The sequence below is a fragment of the Vitis vinifera genome, chromosome 1 (genome assembly GCF_030704535.1).
Source record: "Vitis vinifera cultivar Pinot Noir 40024 chromosome 1, ASM3070453v1".
Lineage (NCBI taxonomy): Eukaryota > Viridiplantae > Streptophyta > Magnoliopsida > Vitales > Vitaceae > Vitis > Vitis vinifera.
In genome coordinates this window covers 19,796,577-19,814,379 of record NC_081805.1, presented here as the reverse complement: position 1 = coordinate 19,814,379, position 17,803 = coordinate 19,796,577, and the positions used below count along the sequence as shown (strand labels likewise).

General features: G+C 40.3%; 1 protein-coding gene across 1 annotated transcript; it reads left to right on the top strand.

Annotated features, from left to right (window-relative positions):
* The first annotated feature begins 1,476 nt into the window (after window positions 1-1,476).
* On the top strand, window positions 1,477-17,256 carry LOC100266712 (uncharacterized). The gene is made up of 13 exons (XM_059736288.1): window positions 1,477-1,722; window positions 1,819-1,937; window positions 2,137-2,280; window positions 3,409-3,539; window positions 5,287-5,520; window positions 5,792-5,967; window positions 7,655-7,755; window positions 15,141-15,314; window positions 15,612-15,667; window positions 15,803-15,860; window positions 16,286-16,406; window positions 16,492-16,602; window positions 16,704-17,256. Exons 1-13 carry the CDS (start codon window positions 1,710-1,712, stop codon window positions 16,793-16,795), a joined length of 1,530 nt encoding a protein of 509 aa, XP_059592271.1. The 5' UTR covers window positions 1,477-1,709; the 3' UTR covers window positions 16,796-17,256.
* The last annotated feature ends 547 nt before the right edge of the window (window positions 17,257-17,803 follow it).

Sequence of the window (17,803 nt, the reverse complement as noted above, 5' to 3'; positions counted from 1 at the left end):
TCTTTTGTTTGTGTTTATGCAACTTGGAGATAGGAATAGTTGGTATAGCAGTTAATGTCATTGCGTTGAAGGTTGGACAACTTCATATGTACCTTACATACATAGAGATGTTTTGTGGTTCAATTTTTGACAATATTATTACTCAAGATACCGTAAATTGAATGATGATGTTTGATATGTTGTATTTGCTAGGATAGAACCCTTGAAAGTATGACATAATATAATAATATCCTATTTCATTAATATTTATATTACGATTTTAGTTTCACTTTACTATCTTGTTTATGCATTATAATTTATTCAAACTTTCAAGTCTGCATTACTTACATTACACATACCTTGTGTACATTAGTTATTGCATAAAAAAAAAATCCAAGTTATGAGTTTTTTGCAAATGATGAATTGTTTACAACAAGGTCATGGACTTAGGCAATACACATGAAGCTTTAGTGCACTTCCTTCTAATTATAGGAATGCCTTGTCTTGGGCACTATAATGAATTTCTCATGGTTAGTGCACTGATACATATGGTTACATATTGGATAGAACTTATGATGAATGTTATGAGCAACTCAGTGTTGTAGATGATATAAACAATTCTTGGTCATGAGCCTGTGGCTCTTAATGCTATGAACAAGTCAGGGTTGTAGATGATATGAAGGACTCTAGGTTGCGCACTCAGGGCTCTAAATGCGATGAACAATACAATGTTGTGGTTGACATGAACAAATATAGGTGGTGAGCTCAAGGCTCTAGATGCTATGCATAGCTTAGGGCTATGGATGACTCGATGAGTCATGACATTAGTTATCAAGTAGTCATGATTGTATTAAACTATTATGCTACATAAGTTCTCAATATTGAGAGAATATTGAATTAGTGTTGAGCTCTTTAGTGTCTTTAACCCATATGTGAGATCCTAGGGTGGTAATCTATTCCTTACGGATTTGGTCAATATTGATTAAGATATATGGCAATAGGCATTCTCATGAGAAACACTATGATGTCCCATGAAATTGAGACTTGTGTCCCTTTGATACCAAGGAGCCACATGACTCCTTGACATACATGCCAAAATGTTTTTACCCTCTAAATTCATCCTAAATGTTTCTATATCTATTTTCACGACAAATTTTTGACAGCACAAATAATAAGCCTATATATATTCGCATGGAAGAAACTTAATATTATTGAGTGGATTCCAAAATAAACACATTAGAATTAGTTTTCAACATACCTCAAATATATTTTTGTGTGACAAAGAAGTTTGGAAGAAAATAACTTTTATTTTAAGATTTTTTTGTACGTAGAAAAAAAAAAAGAGATGGCAGAATGTAGAAGGTGTGAAAGAGATGAACAAGGGATGAGTATTTTAGTTATATTAAAAATAATTAAATGGATATATTAATTAGATTTATGCTTAAGACTTAAAAGAGCATATAAATAGATGGAGGGTCCAGATTTTTTTAATAGATACAATACAACTACAATTTCTCTATTATGATGGGCAAGAAAAGCAAAATAGAAAGGGTTGTAAGGCAGTAGTGGAAACGGGAGGAAAATGATATAGCGTTAATATAAGTATATTGGTAGGGTTTAGCAGTGGGAATTCCAAAACAAGCTAAACCGCCTCGACCAGAAGTTAGTGCATTCTCTCTTCCTGTTGCCACCCTTGTGATTTGGGTTTCTCCTTCCCCCAGCCCAAGATAATGCAGCCAAGGGGTCCTCTCTCTATTTCTCTGTATTATCAATTTATATTTATATGTATATCTACCTGGGTATTTGGATTGATTATTACTAAAGAACACGAAATTGCAGAACTACCGGGTTTCTATTATGACGTGGAGAAGAACAGGTACTTCCCTATCAAAGCCCCAATTCCAGGTTCTTCTTCTTCTTCCACCCGTCTCAACAAACCGCCTTCACTCCCTAAGTCGGTAATGTATACATTATTTTTTTCTTATTTGATTATCTTCTTGATTTTGAGAAATTGAAAATAACAAAAATCTTGATACAATAAATGAATAAATAAATCAACCCACGAAATTGAAGATACCGTGGGAGAAATTTCACTGTCCAATAACAATCCATGGGATTTTTTCTAGTAGCATCTCTCCAAGTAATTTGTATGTGCAGGGCAACAACATATGTAAGAGAATTGGAATCAGAGCTGCTAAGCTGCTTCAATCTAGGGAATTGCATGGTGATGTGATTCCTTCCAAGAAAGGCAAGTGTAACTTTGAGAAGGAATACCTAAAGGTGCTTGCCTCCCAACCCCTGGTATGCTCATCTTTCCTTTGCATACTTGGGAAGCATTTTACCCTCATTCCATCTTATCAACATGTAAATACCATGTGTATATTCACTATTTGATTCATGAGGAAATATGTGATCTGTTTTTCAACTGCCTAGGAACATTATGTGTTTCAAACATCAATGACTATTGTAGGTGGCTGCTACACCTTTTTCTATTAATATCTATTCTTTTACCAATTTCAAACATTACCCTATGGTTTCTCTGCATCTTAGTAATAACATAGAATTCTGGTGTTTGGTAGAGCAGTATTGCTTGTTTACCATTGTGTCTGCCTAGTTTTATAGTAGCCATTGTCTTTCAGAGGGGGCAATGAAGCATGTTTGGCTGTGTAAGTTGGCTAAAAATGGGCTGGGCTCATCTGGTGGAATTTTCTGTTCACAGGTCAAATTGCAATGGGCACTGACTGCCAGATGGTGTATTGATCATTCTAAACCTTTTCATCAATTGATGTGCTTCTGAAATCTTCCTAAATACTTAACTAGGAAGCCTTAAAACATTTTCTATTTTTAGCTTTTCTGTTATGCTCCTTTTGGATCTTGGAAAATAGTAGAAAAAGGAAAAAAGAGAAACAAAAAAAAAAAAAAAAGGAGGAGGAAAATTGTTATACCATGGAGAATTGAAGCAGAATAAAATAGGTCAAAAATCATTTATAACTTACGTATTTTCAAATTATGTATTCTCTCCATAAAAAAAGGAATAAAACTGCAAAATGCTTAGAGAAAAAATTTATTGAATTTATTTATTTTGTTTTCCTTCACTTTTGTGCTTTTGCCTCCTTATTTTTTCCCTTTATCCAAATGGATCCTTAAACTTATTTTTTCTTCTTCTTTAATATCCTTCTCTTTATAGCTCATAGCTTATGAGGTACATTTCAAGGATAGGAATCCAAAGTATGTTTGAATCCAAAATATGTTTCGTTGATTCTGTTTTCAGGTGTTAAAAGTAATTTCTTGCATGAAATCATCCTTCATTTTCATGATTTCCATAACATGTTGTTTCAAGGCCTGATCCTTATTGTTTTTCTTAGGTCATGTGGATTGTGAGGAACTGCTAGTGTCCTTATTGTTAGTGTTATATTTCATGCACCACAGGTCTGGAAGTATCAGGAGACAGATAGAATAGGTGATGGTGCTTTGGAACAGATATCTACTGATATTAACACATCAGATGGACAGAGTCCAAAAGATCTTTTACTAACAGGCGGTGTGAATGGCTACTTGAGGTATTGCTAAGGTTGTCTTATGATATAAGGATCATATTCTTACAATTGTATAGGACCTAAATCACTCTGTCTGAGTCTGTGCAATTGTTTATTGTTGCTTTCTTGGGTAAATTTCCTGTGCTCTGGGCTTGAAAAGTTTTACTGTGTTGCTTAACTGAAATAGTTGGCACAAGGCCATTTGCTTCACTGCCTTAAGACATCAACTTGAACAACTTATTTAGAAGTTTCTCAGCTGCTATTGGCTGCTGGATCATCATGCCTTTCTTCTCTTATGCTATGTTTGGTTTTAGGATAGTACCAACACTATGTTTGGTTCCAAGAAAGTACTAAGAAAAAAAAATGTTTAATGAAAATTATTTTCTCATGTTTGATATTTTCCTATAGAAAACATGGAAAAAAATTATTGCCTCATGGTTGATTTTACTGTGGAAAATACAAAAGAAAATCAAATATAATTAAAATTAGTTAGAAACTTATGCATTTTCAAATTATTTAATCTTTGTATAGAAAAGTTGAAATAAGTTAAATGAGTTTAAAGAAATATATGAAAATAATTTATTTTTATATATTTTACTTTTTATTTCCTTCTACTTTACAGTAGTATAAATAAAAATGAGTAAGAAAAATGAGTTTGCAGTAGTATAAATAATTTGTTGACTTTTATTTATTTTTATTTTATTTTACTTTTTATTTCCTTCTACTTTACCTCTCTATTTTCCCCCCCTTGTATTCTCTCTCAAATTTTCCAAGAACCAAATGTAGCCTTAAGAGTAGTTAGCTTTGCCATGCCACCAGAAAAGTGTGATGGTCTTGATGACACACTTCCAGCTGTTGAAAAGTGGCTGTCAAAAGGGCGCTAGCATTAGAATTGCTCATTCACAAGGAAAATCTCTGCTCTTATCCTCTCTTTTACCTATTCATTACCTTTTTCATCTCTCATGTTCACTCGGAAGGGCTTGCTTGATTTATATGGATCCTTTGTAAAGCATTGATGAGAAAAGGAAAAACAACTTATAGAGAGGAAGAAGGATTGTTGTATTATGGGTGTTTTTTATTGTTGCCAATTTCCTCTTTAAGGTGTAAATAGGATACTCTTCCTCTTCTCCACTGTGGGAGACTGTGATTGGAAAATTTTCATGCCCTTATAGTTGATGTGTTGTTTGCAGTGCTCAAGAATAGCTGCTGTTGTGTGTTTGTTTCTTTTTGTCCTTTTCTTTTTTAGGAATAGCCACTTTCACTTCTGTATTTTGTTTTTTACAACTCTTTTAATCATCAGGTTCCAGGAAATATTCATTTTGTCCTTCTGGTTCTATTTTGATAATTTATTTCCATAATTGACTTTACTCCTAAATACAGCAAACCCTTAATTCCAACGACTTGGAAGTGGCTAGATCCTATTTTTTTCATTCAGATTTGTTCAGGTCCAAATCATATATTAATTCCTTGGCAACCTTGTTGATGTACTTCCATGTTTTATCTTACATCTTATTGATTAATTTCTAATTTTTAGAGTAATGTATCATTATTATTATTGCCTTTTTAGTTTTCTGGTTCGTAATAGGCCTGAAAATTCTATATTAGCATCAAAACCCAAACTTTACTTTCTTTTTTTTTTTTTTTTTTTTTTTAAAGAAAAAAAAACAAACTTTTTCCATAGTGTTGTGTAAACCTATTTATTACATATATTTGATGTTTCTAAAAAGAGTCCATTTCAAGTCCTTGGTTTTGAAGTTTTGTGCTTTTGCAGTCTTTATGAAGTTGCAAAAGTTGGACAACATTTTGATTATGGGGTGAAATGCATGCCAGATCGTGTATGGCCTCCTGTTATAGGGAAACAAACAGAGTGTAGTAAAGCAGTTGGACATATTTGGAGACCCACAGGAGCCTCATTAGTTATGCAGTCAAGTATATCTTGTATCAAGATGGTTGGGAAGCACTCTCCTTGTACAATTGATGATCAATCTGCCATTCAGCACGTGTTGTATCCTTTCATAATTTCTGACATTTATGACTATGTAGCCTTACTTCTTGATATGGTGACTGAAAATTATTGTACTATGAAACTTTTTCTTGCAAAAGATGTTTTGTTATTCTCCTATGTAATCCTTTCCAGATTATTGTTCAGAATTGAGGTCCTCTAGGAAATGACTCAGCTTTACATGTGTGTTTCACTCATTTCAATACAAATATTCATTATTTATCCTTGGAGGGAAATTATTATCACACTTGCTTGGCTTAACAACAGAAAACAGGATAACTACCTTGGGATCAGAGACAATTGGTGGATCTGTATACATTCTGAATCTGACCAGACCATTAGATTTCAATAGCATTCCCATCATAAGGCAAAGAATGCATGAGGTTGCTTCTTTCAATTGTACAATCTGGACAGCAGATTGCAATTCTAAAGGAAGTCAAGCAGTGATTGGCAAGTATTACACTACAGTTTTTATATTTGATTATATTAACTTACTCCTTACAGTTCTGATCTTATTTTGCTCTCTCTCTACTTGTGTGGAATTGGCAAGAGTTGGGATAAATGAGTTAAATATCCTAAGACAGATCAATCCAGGTTTTAGCTATATTCCTGTGCCTTGCATTTGTTCACCTGTTCTTTGACATGGTACATTGGTGATTTTTCTTAGTTTGTATCACTATCTCCAATTTTGGTCTCATTTAGTTCACAAAATTAAATGGTCAATTCTCCCCTTGGTCCTTGATTCTATTGTTTCTTTAAGGGTGTTGAGCCTGGCTTGTAAGCCATTATATCTTGAAGGAACTTAAAAGAAAAGCCTTGAGGTTTTTTTGCACCCTGTTTTGTTCTTGCATCTATTTAAATTATCATAAACTCCCCCCCTCCCCCTCTCTCAATTTGAAACAAAGATTATGTATATGTCCAATATCTAGTGGTAAAGGCACCAATCATCTTGGTTGGCTTCCAAACTTCTTTATGCAATGAATAAAGTCTTTTACCATTCAATTTCTCCATTTTTAGATATATTTATATTTTTTTTGATAGGTAAGTGCAAATTGTATAAAAATGCCAAAACAAGTTTGTCCAAGATAATAAGCTGCACAAAAACAAAAACTTTAGCCTTTGAACAGAAAACTCCACATTCTCAAAAAATCTTCTATTTCTCTCCTTCCAAATTGTCTAGAATAGGCACAATGGTGTTGCTCTCCACACTTTCTTCCTTTTTCTTCCCATAAACGAGCCATGCCACCCTAACAAGGTCTCTCTAACCGACGACTGAATCACCCAACTCACCTTGAACAAAGAGAATAAGAGCTCCCATAGCGACCTTGCCTTTCCACAATGCAAGAGAATATGATCAATAGTCTCAACAAAGGGAGCATCTGTTGGCTAAAGACCACCCTCTCCTTTTTAATTGGTCTAAAGTCAAGACTTTTCGCCAGCCTCCCAAGCAAAAAAACTGACCTTAGGGGGAACCCAATCATTCCACACTACACTAAAAGGGAAAGGGTCTACCCTTACTTCCTCAAGGATATAGTAAAAGTCCTTAACAGAAAAGGACCCACTCTCCGTGTCTGCCCAAAACGCCACATCCTCCCTTTCCTCCACCACTACCCTGTCTTGGATCCTTAACAAGAAGCTCCTCATTGTCCCAAACTCTCAGTCATTAAAAGTTCTAGAGAAGCTTAGGTTCCAACCACCCCCCTCAGAAGATTGCACCCACAAATCCTCCACCCAAGCCTCTTTTGAGCTAGCTAGAGCAAACAAGGAGGGAAAGGACACACATAAAGGCTCATCCCCGCACCATCTATCTTTTCAAAACTTGACCCTTCTCCCATTGGCCACTACAAAAAGAGTTTTGGAAGAGACTAACTCCCGCAAGAGCCTTATAGCCTTCCAAAGCCCAACACCATAGCTGGGCTTCTAAACTCCTTTATGCCCTGAACACAAAGTCTCTTATTGTTCAATTTTCTCTATTTTTACTCTTTCCATTTCTTGCTAATATAGCCTTAGATTATTCTTTCAAAGTAGCTTTATCTGCTTCTGAATGGATTATAATTTATAAATCTGGGAATTTTAAATTTGTTCATGTTTCATTTTCGTACTTATATATTTTGATCTTATCTTTCCATTGGCCTAGGCACAAATGTGGGAGTGGCTTTAGTGAATATGGAAACTAGGGTACCTTCATGGGTGTGTCGTACCAAAAGCGATGTTTTGTCTCTACAACTTGATCAGTCGGTAACCTTTAACTTTGTTCAAGGTTTTATTTTGATTCTTTTGAGTTGCTTGATCATAACATATGCCTCCTTACTTTAATGGATTTGATCTTTGGATGCTAACTGAATTTATTTTTCTTGTACTTTGCAACAGAATTATCAACTGTGAATTGACACTAAATAATAGTTTAGAGGATTTGAAAATCCACTTTTATATTGTAATTGCCTTATGAGTGATATAGATTACATTCCTCATCAATGAGTTCAGTCAAGGTCATTCAGAATGTAAAGAATGCCATGCTTGCCTGATTTTTGAATCTTGGATCTCTCATATGATGTATTATAGAGAATTTGAAAATCCACTGTTATGTATTGGAATTGCCTTACAAGTGATATGTATTTAGTCATGGTTATTAGGAATATAAGGAATATCATGCTTGCCTGAATTTTAAAGCTTTGATCATATGATTTATTATGAGATAATCAATAGATCTCTTTGTAGATGGAGTTGGCCACAGATTAGACCTAAAACTTCACTAAGAGTGTTTATCTCTTTATTTATTTTAGATCTCTATGAAATTACTGATATTTGGAAAAGAATGGGAACTTACAAGATAGAGCATATCTCATGCAAGATGTGAAAAAGGGAGAATAAGCAAAATTCACAAAATGGTCCTACGCTAATCTTTTAGAAATTATTCACAAGGTGCTGCAAATTGGTTGCTTCTCTTGTGCTAGGAGTTTGGCATCAAGATTTGGAAATCTAGGAATCTAATAGTAAAGTAATGTTTAGCTTTGTGTCACGGACTTAGTCGTTCACTAAGCTCGTGCGGCACTTAGACAAGCCAAGACGCTTGATCTTGCTAAGTCAGCCTTGCTCCCCAATGCTTAGCTTGCTAGGCTAAGACACTTGCAACTCAAAAGCTTAAAAAGCTTGGTAGGCAACTCCTTAAAGAATGGAAGCTTTATTATCTCAAGAAAGCCTTTACAAGTGCTTGGATGCTCACTTGCTTGGTGCCTTGGCCAAATGAGGCCCTCACCTATTTATAGGCACCAATGGAACTCTCTGGAACCTTGGAGGGTTCCTTACATCTCAAGACTATTCTAGAATGTCCTACATCATTCTAGTTACAAGCCTATATACAAGTATATACAAGAGTCTTCTAGACTTCTCTAGAAAGCCCCGGACTCCTCTTGTGCCTTCCACCATAGTGTAGAATTGTGTGGACTCCTCCAGACTTCTCTAGAACCTTCCACACTCTTCTCATTCTAGGAGTCTCCAGAAGCTTCCTGGCCCTATATAAGGCCATGGGGAGGCTCATTTGGATCAGCTTGTGACACTCTCCCCCACCTATGCCGCAGACGTCCTCGTCGCGCCTTCTGCCTGGAACCACTCGATCTGCTCCTGGAACTGCCATAGTGCCTCTGCTGGCTCCCAGCTGGCCTCGCTTTCTGGTAGTCCCTTCCATTTCACTAAGTATTCCGTAGCAGGAGGTACCCCTCGTCTCCTGATGACCCGGTCTGCGAGGATGAGTTCTACCTCCTTATCATAGGAGGTCACGACCGCTGTAGGTGCCCTCTTAGACAACCCTCGGCCTGGATCATCCTTGTCTCTGTGATAGGGCTTCAAGTAGCTTGCGTGGAAGACAGGATGAATCTTCAACCTCGGGGGCAGCTCGACTCTATAGGACACCTTGCCAACCTTCCCAAGTATGGGGAAGGGTCCTTCATACCTCCTCACAAGGCCCTTATGCACCGGCCTTAGGGACTTGAATTGTTGAGGAAGGAGCTTGACAAGTACCATGTCTCCGACCTTGTACTCCGTGTGTCGTCGCTTCTTGTCAGCCCACTTCTTCATTTTCTTAGCGGCCTTGTCCAAGTATGAGCGGGCTATGTCAGCTTGCTCATGCCACCCTTTCGCGAACTTGAAAGCCGCTGGACTTCTCCCCGTATAGCCAATCGTTAGAGTGTGAGGAGTCAACGGTTGCTGTCCCGTAGCTAGCTCAAACGGACTCTTGTTGGTCGCCTCACTCCTTTGTAGGTTGTATGAGAACTGGGCTACATCTAGCAACTTAGCCCAATCCTTCTGGTTGGCACTCACGAAGTGCCTTAGGTAGAGTTCCAATAAGGCGTTCACCCTCTCAGTCTGTCCATCCGTCTGTGGGTGAAAGCTTGTGGAGAAGTGAAGCTCTGAACCCATAAGCTTGAAGAGTTCCGTCCAAAACTTCCCAGTGAAGCGCGGGTCGCGATCACTGATGATGAACTTAGGCAACCCCCAATACTTGACTACGTGCTTTAGGAATAGCCTTGCCGTCTCTTCCGCCGTGCAGTCAGTCGGGGCTGCTATGAAGGTTGCATACTTAGAGAACCTGTCCACCACCACTATGATAGACCCATTGTCCTCTGACTTGGGTAGCCCGATGATGAAGTCCATGGTGACGCTATCCCATGGTCGTTCTACTATAGGTAGTGGCTCTAACAGGCCTCTAGGTTGTCGCTGTTCCACCTTGTCTTGTTGGCACACAAGACAAGTCCTCACATAGGCCTCAACCTCGTCCCGTATTTGAGGCCAATAGTACGCCGACTCGAGTAGTGCCCTAGTGCGTCGTTGCCCAGGGTGCCCAGCCCACTTGGTGTCGTGGCACTCCTTAATCAGGTTCCTCCTTATGTTCCCCCACTTAGGCACGTAGAGTCGTCTCCCCTTTGTATAGAGTAGGCCGTCCTCCACCCAAAACCGCTTAGTCTTTCCTTCATGAGCCAGGGCGATAAGGCTCTTAGCCACTGGATCATGTTGCAGTCCCTCCCTTAGAAGATCCACTATATCTCCTTGGGGCTGACTCGTCATTGACGCTAGCTCGGCTTTGCGACTTAGGGCGTCGGCCACATGGTTAGCACTTCCTGGCTTATACTCCAGCGTATAGTCGAACTCGGCCAAGAAGTCTTGCCACCTAGCTTGTTTAGGACTCAGCTTCTTCTGTGTCTGGAAGTAGCTGGTGGCCACATTGTCGGTCTTCACTATGAAGTGAGACCCTAGCAGATAGTGCCTCCAGGTGCGCAAGCAGTGGACGATAGCGGTCATCTCCTTTTCTTGCACCGTGTAACGCCTCTCCGCGTCGTTTAGCTTGCGACTCTCAAATGCGATTGGGTGCCTCTCTTGCATAAGGACTCCCCCAATAGCGAAGTCTGAGGCATCCGTGTGTACCTCAAAGACCTTGGTGTGGTCGGGTAGTGCCAACACTGGCTCTTCAGTCACAGCCTTCTTTAGATCCTCAAAGGCTTGTTGGCACCTTCCATCCCATTCCCATGCCTTATTCTTCTTAAGAAGATCAGTGAGTGGGGCAGCCCTTGCCGAATAACCCTTTATGAACCGCCGGTAATAATTAACTAGACCAAGGAAAGATCTGAGTTGAGGTACCTTGGTTGGTGGATCCCATTCTTGGATGGCCTTCACCTTGCTATTATCCATCATCAGCTTGCCATCTCTGATGCGATGCCCAAGGAAGCTTACTTCCTCCTTAGCAAACGAACATTTCTCCTTCTTTACGTATAGCTCGTTCTGCTTCAAGATCTTAAAGACCTTCCTCAAGTGCTCTTTGTGCTCCTTTAGAGTGTTACTATAGATGACTATATCATCCAAGTACACCACCACGAACTTGTCCAAGTATGGGTGGAAGATCTTGTTCATGAGGGTGCAGAACGTTGCTGGGGCATTGGTGAGTCCGAAAGGCATCACTAAGAACTCATATGAGCCATACCTGGTCACACATGTAGTCTTCGGCTCATCTCCCTCCGCAATCCTGACTTGGTAATAGCCCGACCTTAAGTCCAGCTTCGTGAAGTACCTGGCCCTTCCAAGTTGATCGAACAAGTCAGCAATGAGCGGGATGGGATACTTGTTCTTCACCGTCACTTTATTGAGTGCCCGGTAATCTATGCACATTCGTAGGGACCCATCATGTTTCTTTTGAAATAGGACCGGCGCGCCATAGGGAGCCTTGGATGGTTGGATGAACCCCGCATCTAGCAACTCCTTGAGTTGTCTTCTTAGCTCCTCCAACTCAGGTGGTGCCATCCTATATGGCCCCATAGCAGGGGGCTTGGCTCTTGGCTCCAACTCAATCTTGTGATCTTCCTCTCTCCTAGGAGGAAGTCTCTTAGGCAACTCGGGCGGCATCACGTCCTTGAACTCATCAAGGACCCCCTCGATTTCCTTAGGAATGGGTTCTCCCGACCCATCATCCTTCTCTTCCTTTAAGGTGGCGAGGTAGGTCACCTCTTCCCTCTTTAACCCCTTCTTTACTTGCATAGCAGATAGCATAGGGGTCTTGAGCATACCTTCAGTGACCGTAGGAACCATGCACGGCTTCTCCTCCTCTAGGATAGCCATTGAACGTAGGAAAGGTAGTGGCACGGCTTTGACCTTCTGTAGGAAGTCCATTCCTAGCACCATCTTGAAGTCGTCCATGGGTGCCACTGTGAAGTCGACCCTTCCTTCCCACGAGCCGATGTGCATAGTCACCCCGCGAGCTACTCCATGTGATGGCTTGGCGGCTGAATTGACTGCCTTGAGCCATCCCCCTTCTTTGGATGCTTGGAGCTCCAACCTTCTTGCCTCATCCTCCGAGACAAAGTTGTGAGTGGCACCTGTGTCCACCAAGGCCTTGGTGGCCTTCCCATTCACCAGGGCTTCCACATACATCAGCCCTTTGCTGTGAGGCATCTTAGGCATCGGCTTGGCCTTAAGGGCATTTAGGAGCTGCAACGATCCCATCTTAGCATCGCCTTCCTGCTCCTTCTCCTCGATCATAGCATTTAAAGCCTTCCTCTTAGGGCAGTCCCGTGCCCAGTGCGGACCATCGCACAGGAAGCAATTGGTCCTGGGCGTGAACTCCTTTCGCTTGTCCTTGCCTTTGCCGTCCTTGCCACTAGGGCCTTTGCTTGATCCTTCCTTAGAAGTTTGGCCTTGCGACCTCTTGTCTCCCCCACCTTTGGCCTGGTTACCCTTGGATGGTGGCTTGGGCTTGGAGGAGTCTCCCCTTCTATAATCCACTAAGGATTCGGCTACTGCCATGGCCGTGGCTAGGTCTTGGACGCCACGTCTCCTCAACTCTTGCTCGGCCCAGCTTTGCAAGTTGTCCATGAAGTTGAACAACAACTCCTCCTCAGCCATGTTAGGTATCTCAAGCATAAGAGTAGAGAATTCTTTGACATACTCACGGATCGAGCCCGTGTGCTTGAGACGCTTCAAACTCTTCCTTGCTAGGTAAGCCACGTCTTCGGGATAGAATTGCCTCTTGATCTCTCTCTTAAAGGCATCCCATGTGTCTATGGTGCACGTCCCTCTCTCTATATCGGCAAAACGTCGGCGCCACCATAGAGTAGCATTATCGGTGAGGTAGAGGGTCGCGGTGCGTACCTTAGTGGCTTCATCCGTCAATGCAATTGCCTCAAAGTAACGCTCCATGTGCCACAAGAAGTTATCCAACTCCTTGGCATCCCTCTTGCCACTGAACGTGTGTGGCTTAGGCACCTCCACCCTTGGTGCCTCATGAGTGGCCATGACTCGGGCTGACACCGCGGTCCTGTAGATGGCCAGCTCTTGACGAATCTCTTGGTCTCGGGCATCCATGCGTGCAGCCAAGGCCTCCATCCTTGACTCTACACTAGCGAACATGGTCATGACCTTGTCTTGGAAGGACATGAACTCCTCGTGTGACACCGGCTGAACTTGTGAACCTAGCACACCCTCGCGAAGGTCTTGGATCTGTTCCCTTAGATCCTCTAGTCCCTTCTCCATGCCTTGCTCTATCAAGTCCACCCCTTCCCGGGTGTCCGCCATGGCTAGCTCCACCTTGGCTAGCCTTGCCTCCATGTTGGCTAAGGCGTCACGAGACTTATCCTTCCTACCTCGGCCCCGTGTAGTATGCTCCATCTCCCGTCCACGGGTTTGCTCGCTAGTCTCCTCCACGTTAGAGCCCGACATGCTTCCTTTGTTATGCCCACCTCGTAACCGTGCTCTGATACCACTTGTCACGGACTTAGTCGTTCACTAAGCTCGTGCGGCACTTAGACAAGCCAAGACGCTTGATCTTGCTAAGTCAGCCTTGCTCCCCAATGCTTAGCTTGCTAGGCTAAGACACTTGCAACTCAAAAGCTTAAAAAGCTTGGTAGGCAACTCCTTAAAGAATGGAAGCTTTATTATCTCAAGAAAGCCTTTACAAGTGCTTGGATGCTCACTTGCTTGGTGCCTTGGCCAAATGAGGCCCTCACCTATTTATAGGCACCAATGGAACTCTCTGGAACCTTGGAGGGTTCCTTACATCTCAAGACTATTCTAGAATGTCCTACATCATTCTAGTTACAAGCCTATATACAAGTATATACAAGAGTCTTCTAGACTTCTCTAGAAAGCCCCGGACTCCTCTTGTGCCTTCCACCATAGTGTAGAATTGTGTGGACTCCTCCAGACTTCTCTAGAACCTTCCACACTCTTCTCATTCTAGGAGTCTCCAGAAGCTTCCTGGCCCTATATAAGGCCATGGGGAGGCTCATTTGGATCAGCTTGTGACATTTGGCTGTATCTAGGTAAAAATTCTGCCCACCTATATGACTATCTCTGATGTGTACTTTTCCTACTGCTCTATAGAATTATACTGAGATATCTCCTCCTATAATTAAGTCAAACAAGCACTTGGTCTTCTCATTGCGAATACAACTCTTCCTAGTTCTACCTATTTAGTCATTTATATTTTCTGACATTCACCATCATTAATCTTCTTATGCCATTTTATAGTTAGTTGAGGTGAATTCACCTTTCAACTAGGAAGGAGGAGAGAAAGCAAATATCAGATCTCTTTTTGGCTTCATTAGATGATTTCTATTCCGTTTGCTCCAATATCTTTCCTTGCTCTTTTCATGGCTTGGATCTAGCCCTACAAAGCTTATGTAGAAGGGTTTCTGAATGGAAGCAAAAAACTTCCATTGGCACACCAATTCCTCTGGTTGCTAACTTCTGCTCTTAAAGCTTAATGATGTTTCCATTAAGCAGGGACATGACATACATTAAGACATATTCACATGTTTCAATTTGGAGTTTGCTTTTGCTTTCATTCTGAAGTGTTTTACTAGCAAAGCAATTGTTCCTCATCTGGCAGTCTATTGATGAAGCTGGTGGCCTTTTTGATTTACTTGGTTTCCTAATATGTATCTGAAGGCCTGGACCTATCTTTATTTTGTATGTTTCTGCCTTTTTTTTTTTTAAGTGAAAAGTTTCCAATGGTGCTAATAAGGACCACAGGGGATTTTTTTGAGTAAACTTTGTATCAAAAATGATATTTTTTTACATCCTTTTGAACTAACTGGTGATATATAATTGATGTATCTTATTTTATTCATTTCTTGTTGCAGGGAAATGTTGTTCTATGTGGACTTAGAAATGGAGCAGTTGTGACAGTTGATGTTCGAGAGAAGCAGGAAGGGGCTTATGCTAGACATACTAGACATCGAGTACCTTATCCTTCTCATAGAATTTCTGAGGCTTCAAGTAGAACTGTTCAAAAGTTTTCCAAGCAATGGTTTGAGGTATTAAATTTCGGCTGGAGGTCATACATTATACTTTCTTCATCCCTAATAATTGTTTTTGAAGGAGCTGTAAAATCATTTTGGAAGCTACTGTTTTTAGGATCAACTTGTGTCTTTAGAACTGCAGTTTTATGTGTGAGGTTTTATAAATCTGAATAAGGTTTTAAAAGAAAATTTTGTTTTATCAAGTTTCAATGACAATTTGTATGTGAACTGTCACTTCATGAACCTGCCCTGAAACTGCTTTGTTTGGTGAAATTCTCTGCTGGTAATGGATTTGAATCTCATGTTGTGCAGCTGAAGGGGAAAATATACCCTGAAAGTACCATTTTTTTACCTTCATCTATTTCCTGGTTAGTGAACTTTTGCAGCATCAGTAAGCTGGTTTCTATTATCTAACTTTAGTTCTTGTTTCGGTTTCTTTTGTTTTTAATTATTACTATTTTTTTTTAATTTTAATTACGCTTGCCCTGGTATTGAAAGTGCAGTTTGCTGTCCCTTCAGTTGTATGACCAGTACTTCTTGGCTAGCTCCATGGATGGATCTGTTAGTGCTCATTTCTCATTTAACTCATTTCATTGAGATTCCCATAATAGTTCATGTTCCTACATCTTATATGTCAAGCAAATGGTTGTTGTTTGTTGTAGTTTTAACATCCATCTTAGCTATTGGCATTTAGGAGTTTTCCATTATGAGATTCTTTACCATGGAAGATATGGTTGCATTGAATTTGACTTGTGCTTACTGCCTCAGATAAAGCATTATCCCCACAGGATTCTGTCTCAATATGCTCATTTTTATGCGATTTTAATTTGTATCCTTAATATTTTAGTTGGAGCTGCACCAGTGGCTGTTTTTAGTTAAACATGAAGATGCAGCATGGCCCAATCACACCTCATTTCTGTGTATTAAATTATTTGCACGTTTAGTTGTAATATGCAGTTTAAGAGGTGCATTTTCATCTTTTTCAGATGAAGCTTTATGATCATCGACTAATCCAGAGAGGTGCTGTACAGTCATACGAAGGGCATGTGAATTCCCATACCCGAATACAACTTGGAGTTGATCCATCTGAGAGATTCGTATTTTCAGGTGGATACCATTTTATTGCCTGGAAATTGTATTTAACAACAGTTGTGAGACGTTTGGGCTTGTGTTCTAACATTTTTTCACTTAGGTGGGGAGGACCACAATTTTCGGATTTGGAGCATCACGTCTGGTGAACTACTGTTCGAGGATAAATTTTCAAATTCTGTCCCCTTAACACTGTGTTGGGAGCAAACTCAAAGTACTGCCCATGGCTCACTATTAGGCTTCATCCTTTTCCACTTAGGACTGGTTTGCCAATTCATAAAATGAAGTTATTTTTTGACAATGCGGAATTTTCAGGAGTGCTGGATGGAACCCACCAACATGGGCAGATGCATGGTTGGAGTGCCTGGATTGGATCAGAAGAGGGAGTGTTTCGCATGCAATGGTGATGAGCCTGCAAGTTTTTTTTTTTTTTTGCAAGTAGAATTGTTTTGGGTATGGTGGTCAACTTGTGTTCTAAAGCAATGAAATTCCCTGCAAAAGTGGAAAGCATACAAAGTCTGCAGTGGTGTTGATGCTTACTTGGTCACCGCACGGTGCCCTCGGCGGGATAAATCATTTGGTGTTGTACCTTGTGATGTGTAGAGATATATCCATGAAAAGGTTGGCATCATGGATTAAATGCCTGAAAATAGTACTTTCATAAGTAAAAATAGTTTTCTTCCTTGATGCATGCCTCTGATTTTGGAATGGGCATGAGGAAGGAGTATCAATCATGGGGTTGCTTTCTTTCATTTTTTCTTTGTTCTTTTAAATAAAAATTTCTTTCTAGTGTAATATTATTACAAACTTTTTTAGTGTAATAATATTACAAATTTTTTTTTAATGGCGGGTGCAGTTGTAGCGCTATTGAGCCTGGGAATTGGTTATATAGTTGAAAGAAAATGAAAAGTTTTACAGGATGACTCACTGCTTTGTAAAGTTGAGTTTGAATTGAACAGCGTTGGTGGGGCAAATTGAACGTGCGGAAAGGAGTCTATATTTGGCAAATTTTGTTGGGAGGAATGAAGGGCTGATATGGACATTGATTGGGTCCAAATCCAATGTCATCCTCTCCTATTCCTTGGATTATATTCAACTCACTTTGTGGAAAGCTTACGTTAGCTATGACCCAAGGCCAGGCACGCCTACTCATCTTTACTTCCATCTCCCTCTGTCCCTCTCTCCAGCCTGACATGCCTAGAACTGAGAAGATAAAGGGGTGATGTGGGTTGCTTTATGGCAATCACAGCATAATTTTGTCTTAACTTTTGTTTCTCATCACTTCAATCCACTTTATGAAACTTTTGTGAAGAGCATTGCCATTGAAGTTCCTAATTCAGAATCTTGACGGAAGAAAAGCATTAGTCATAGCCATCAGTCATCAGACTCGTAGCTCATAAACAGTCCGTGAGTCT

What these genes read in the sequence shown, in the direction of transcription:
- LOC100266712 (XM_059736288.1), top strand. An exon ending in TCTGCCATTCAGCACGTGTT is followed by an intron (nt 5,521 to 5,791) that starts GTATCCTTTCAT and finishes AACAGAAAACAG; the next exon opens with GATAACTACCTTGGGATCAG. An exon ending in AGGAAGTCAAGCAGTGATTG is followed by an intron (nt 5,968 to 7,654) that starts GCAAGTATTACA and finishes CCATTGGCCTAG; the next exon opens with GCACAAATGTGGGAGTGGCT.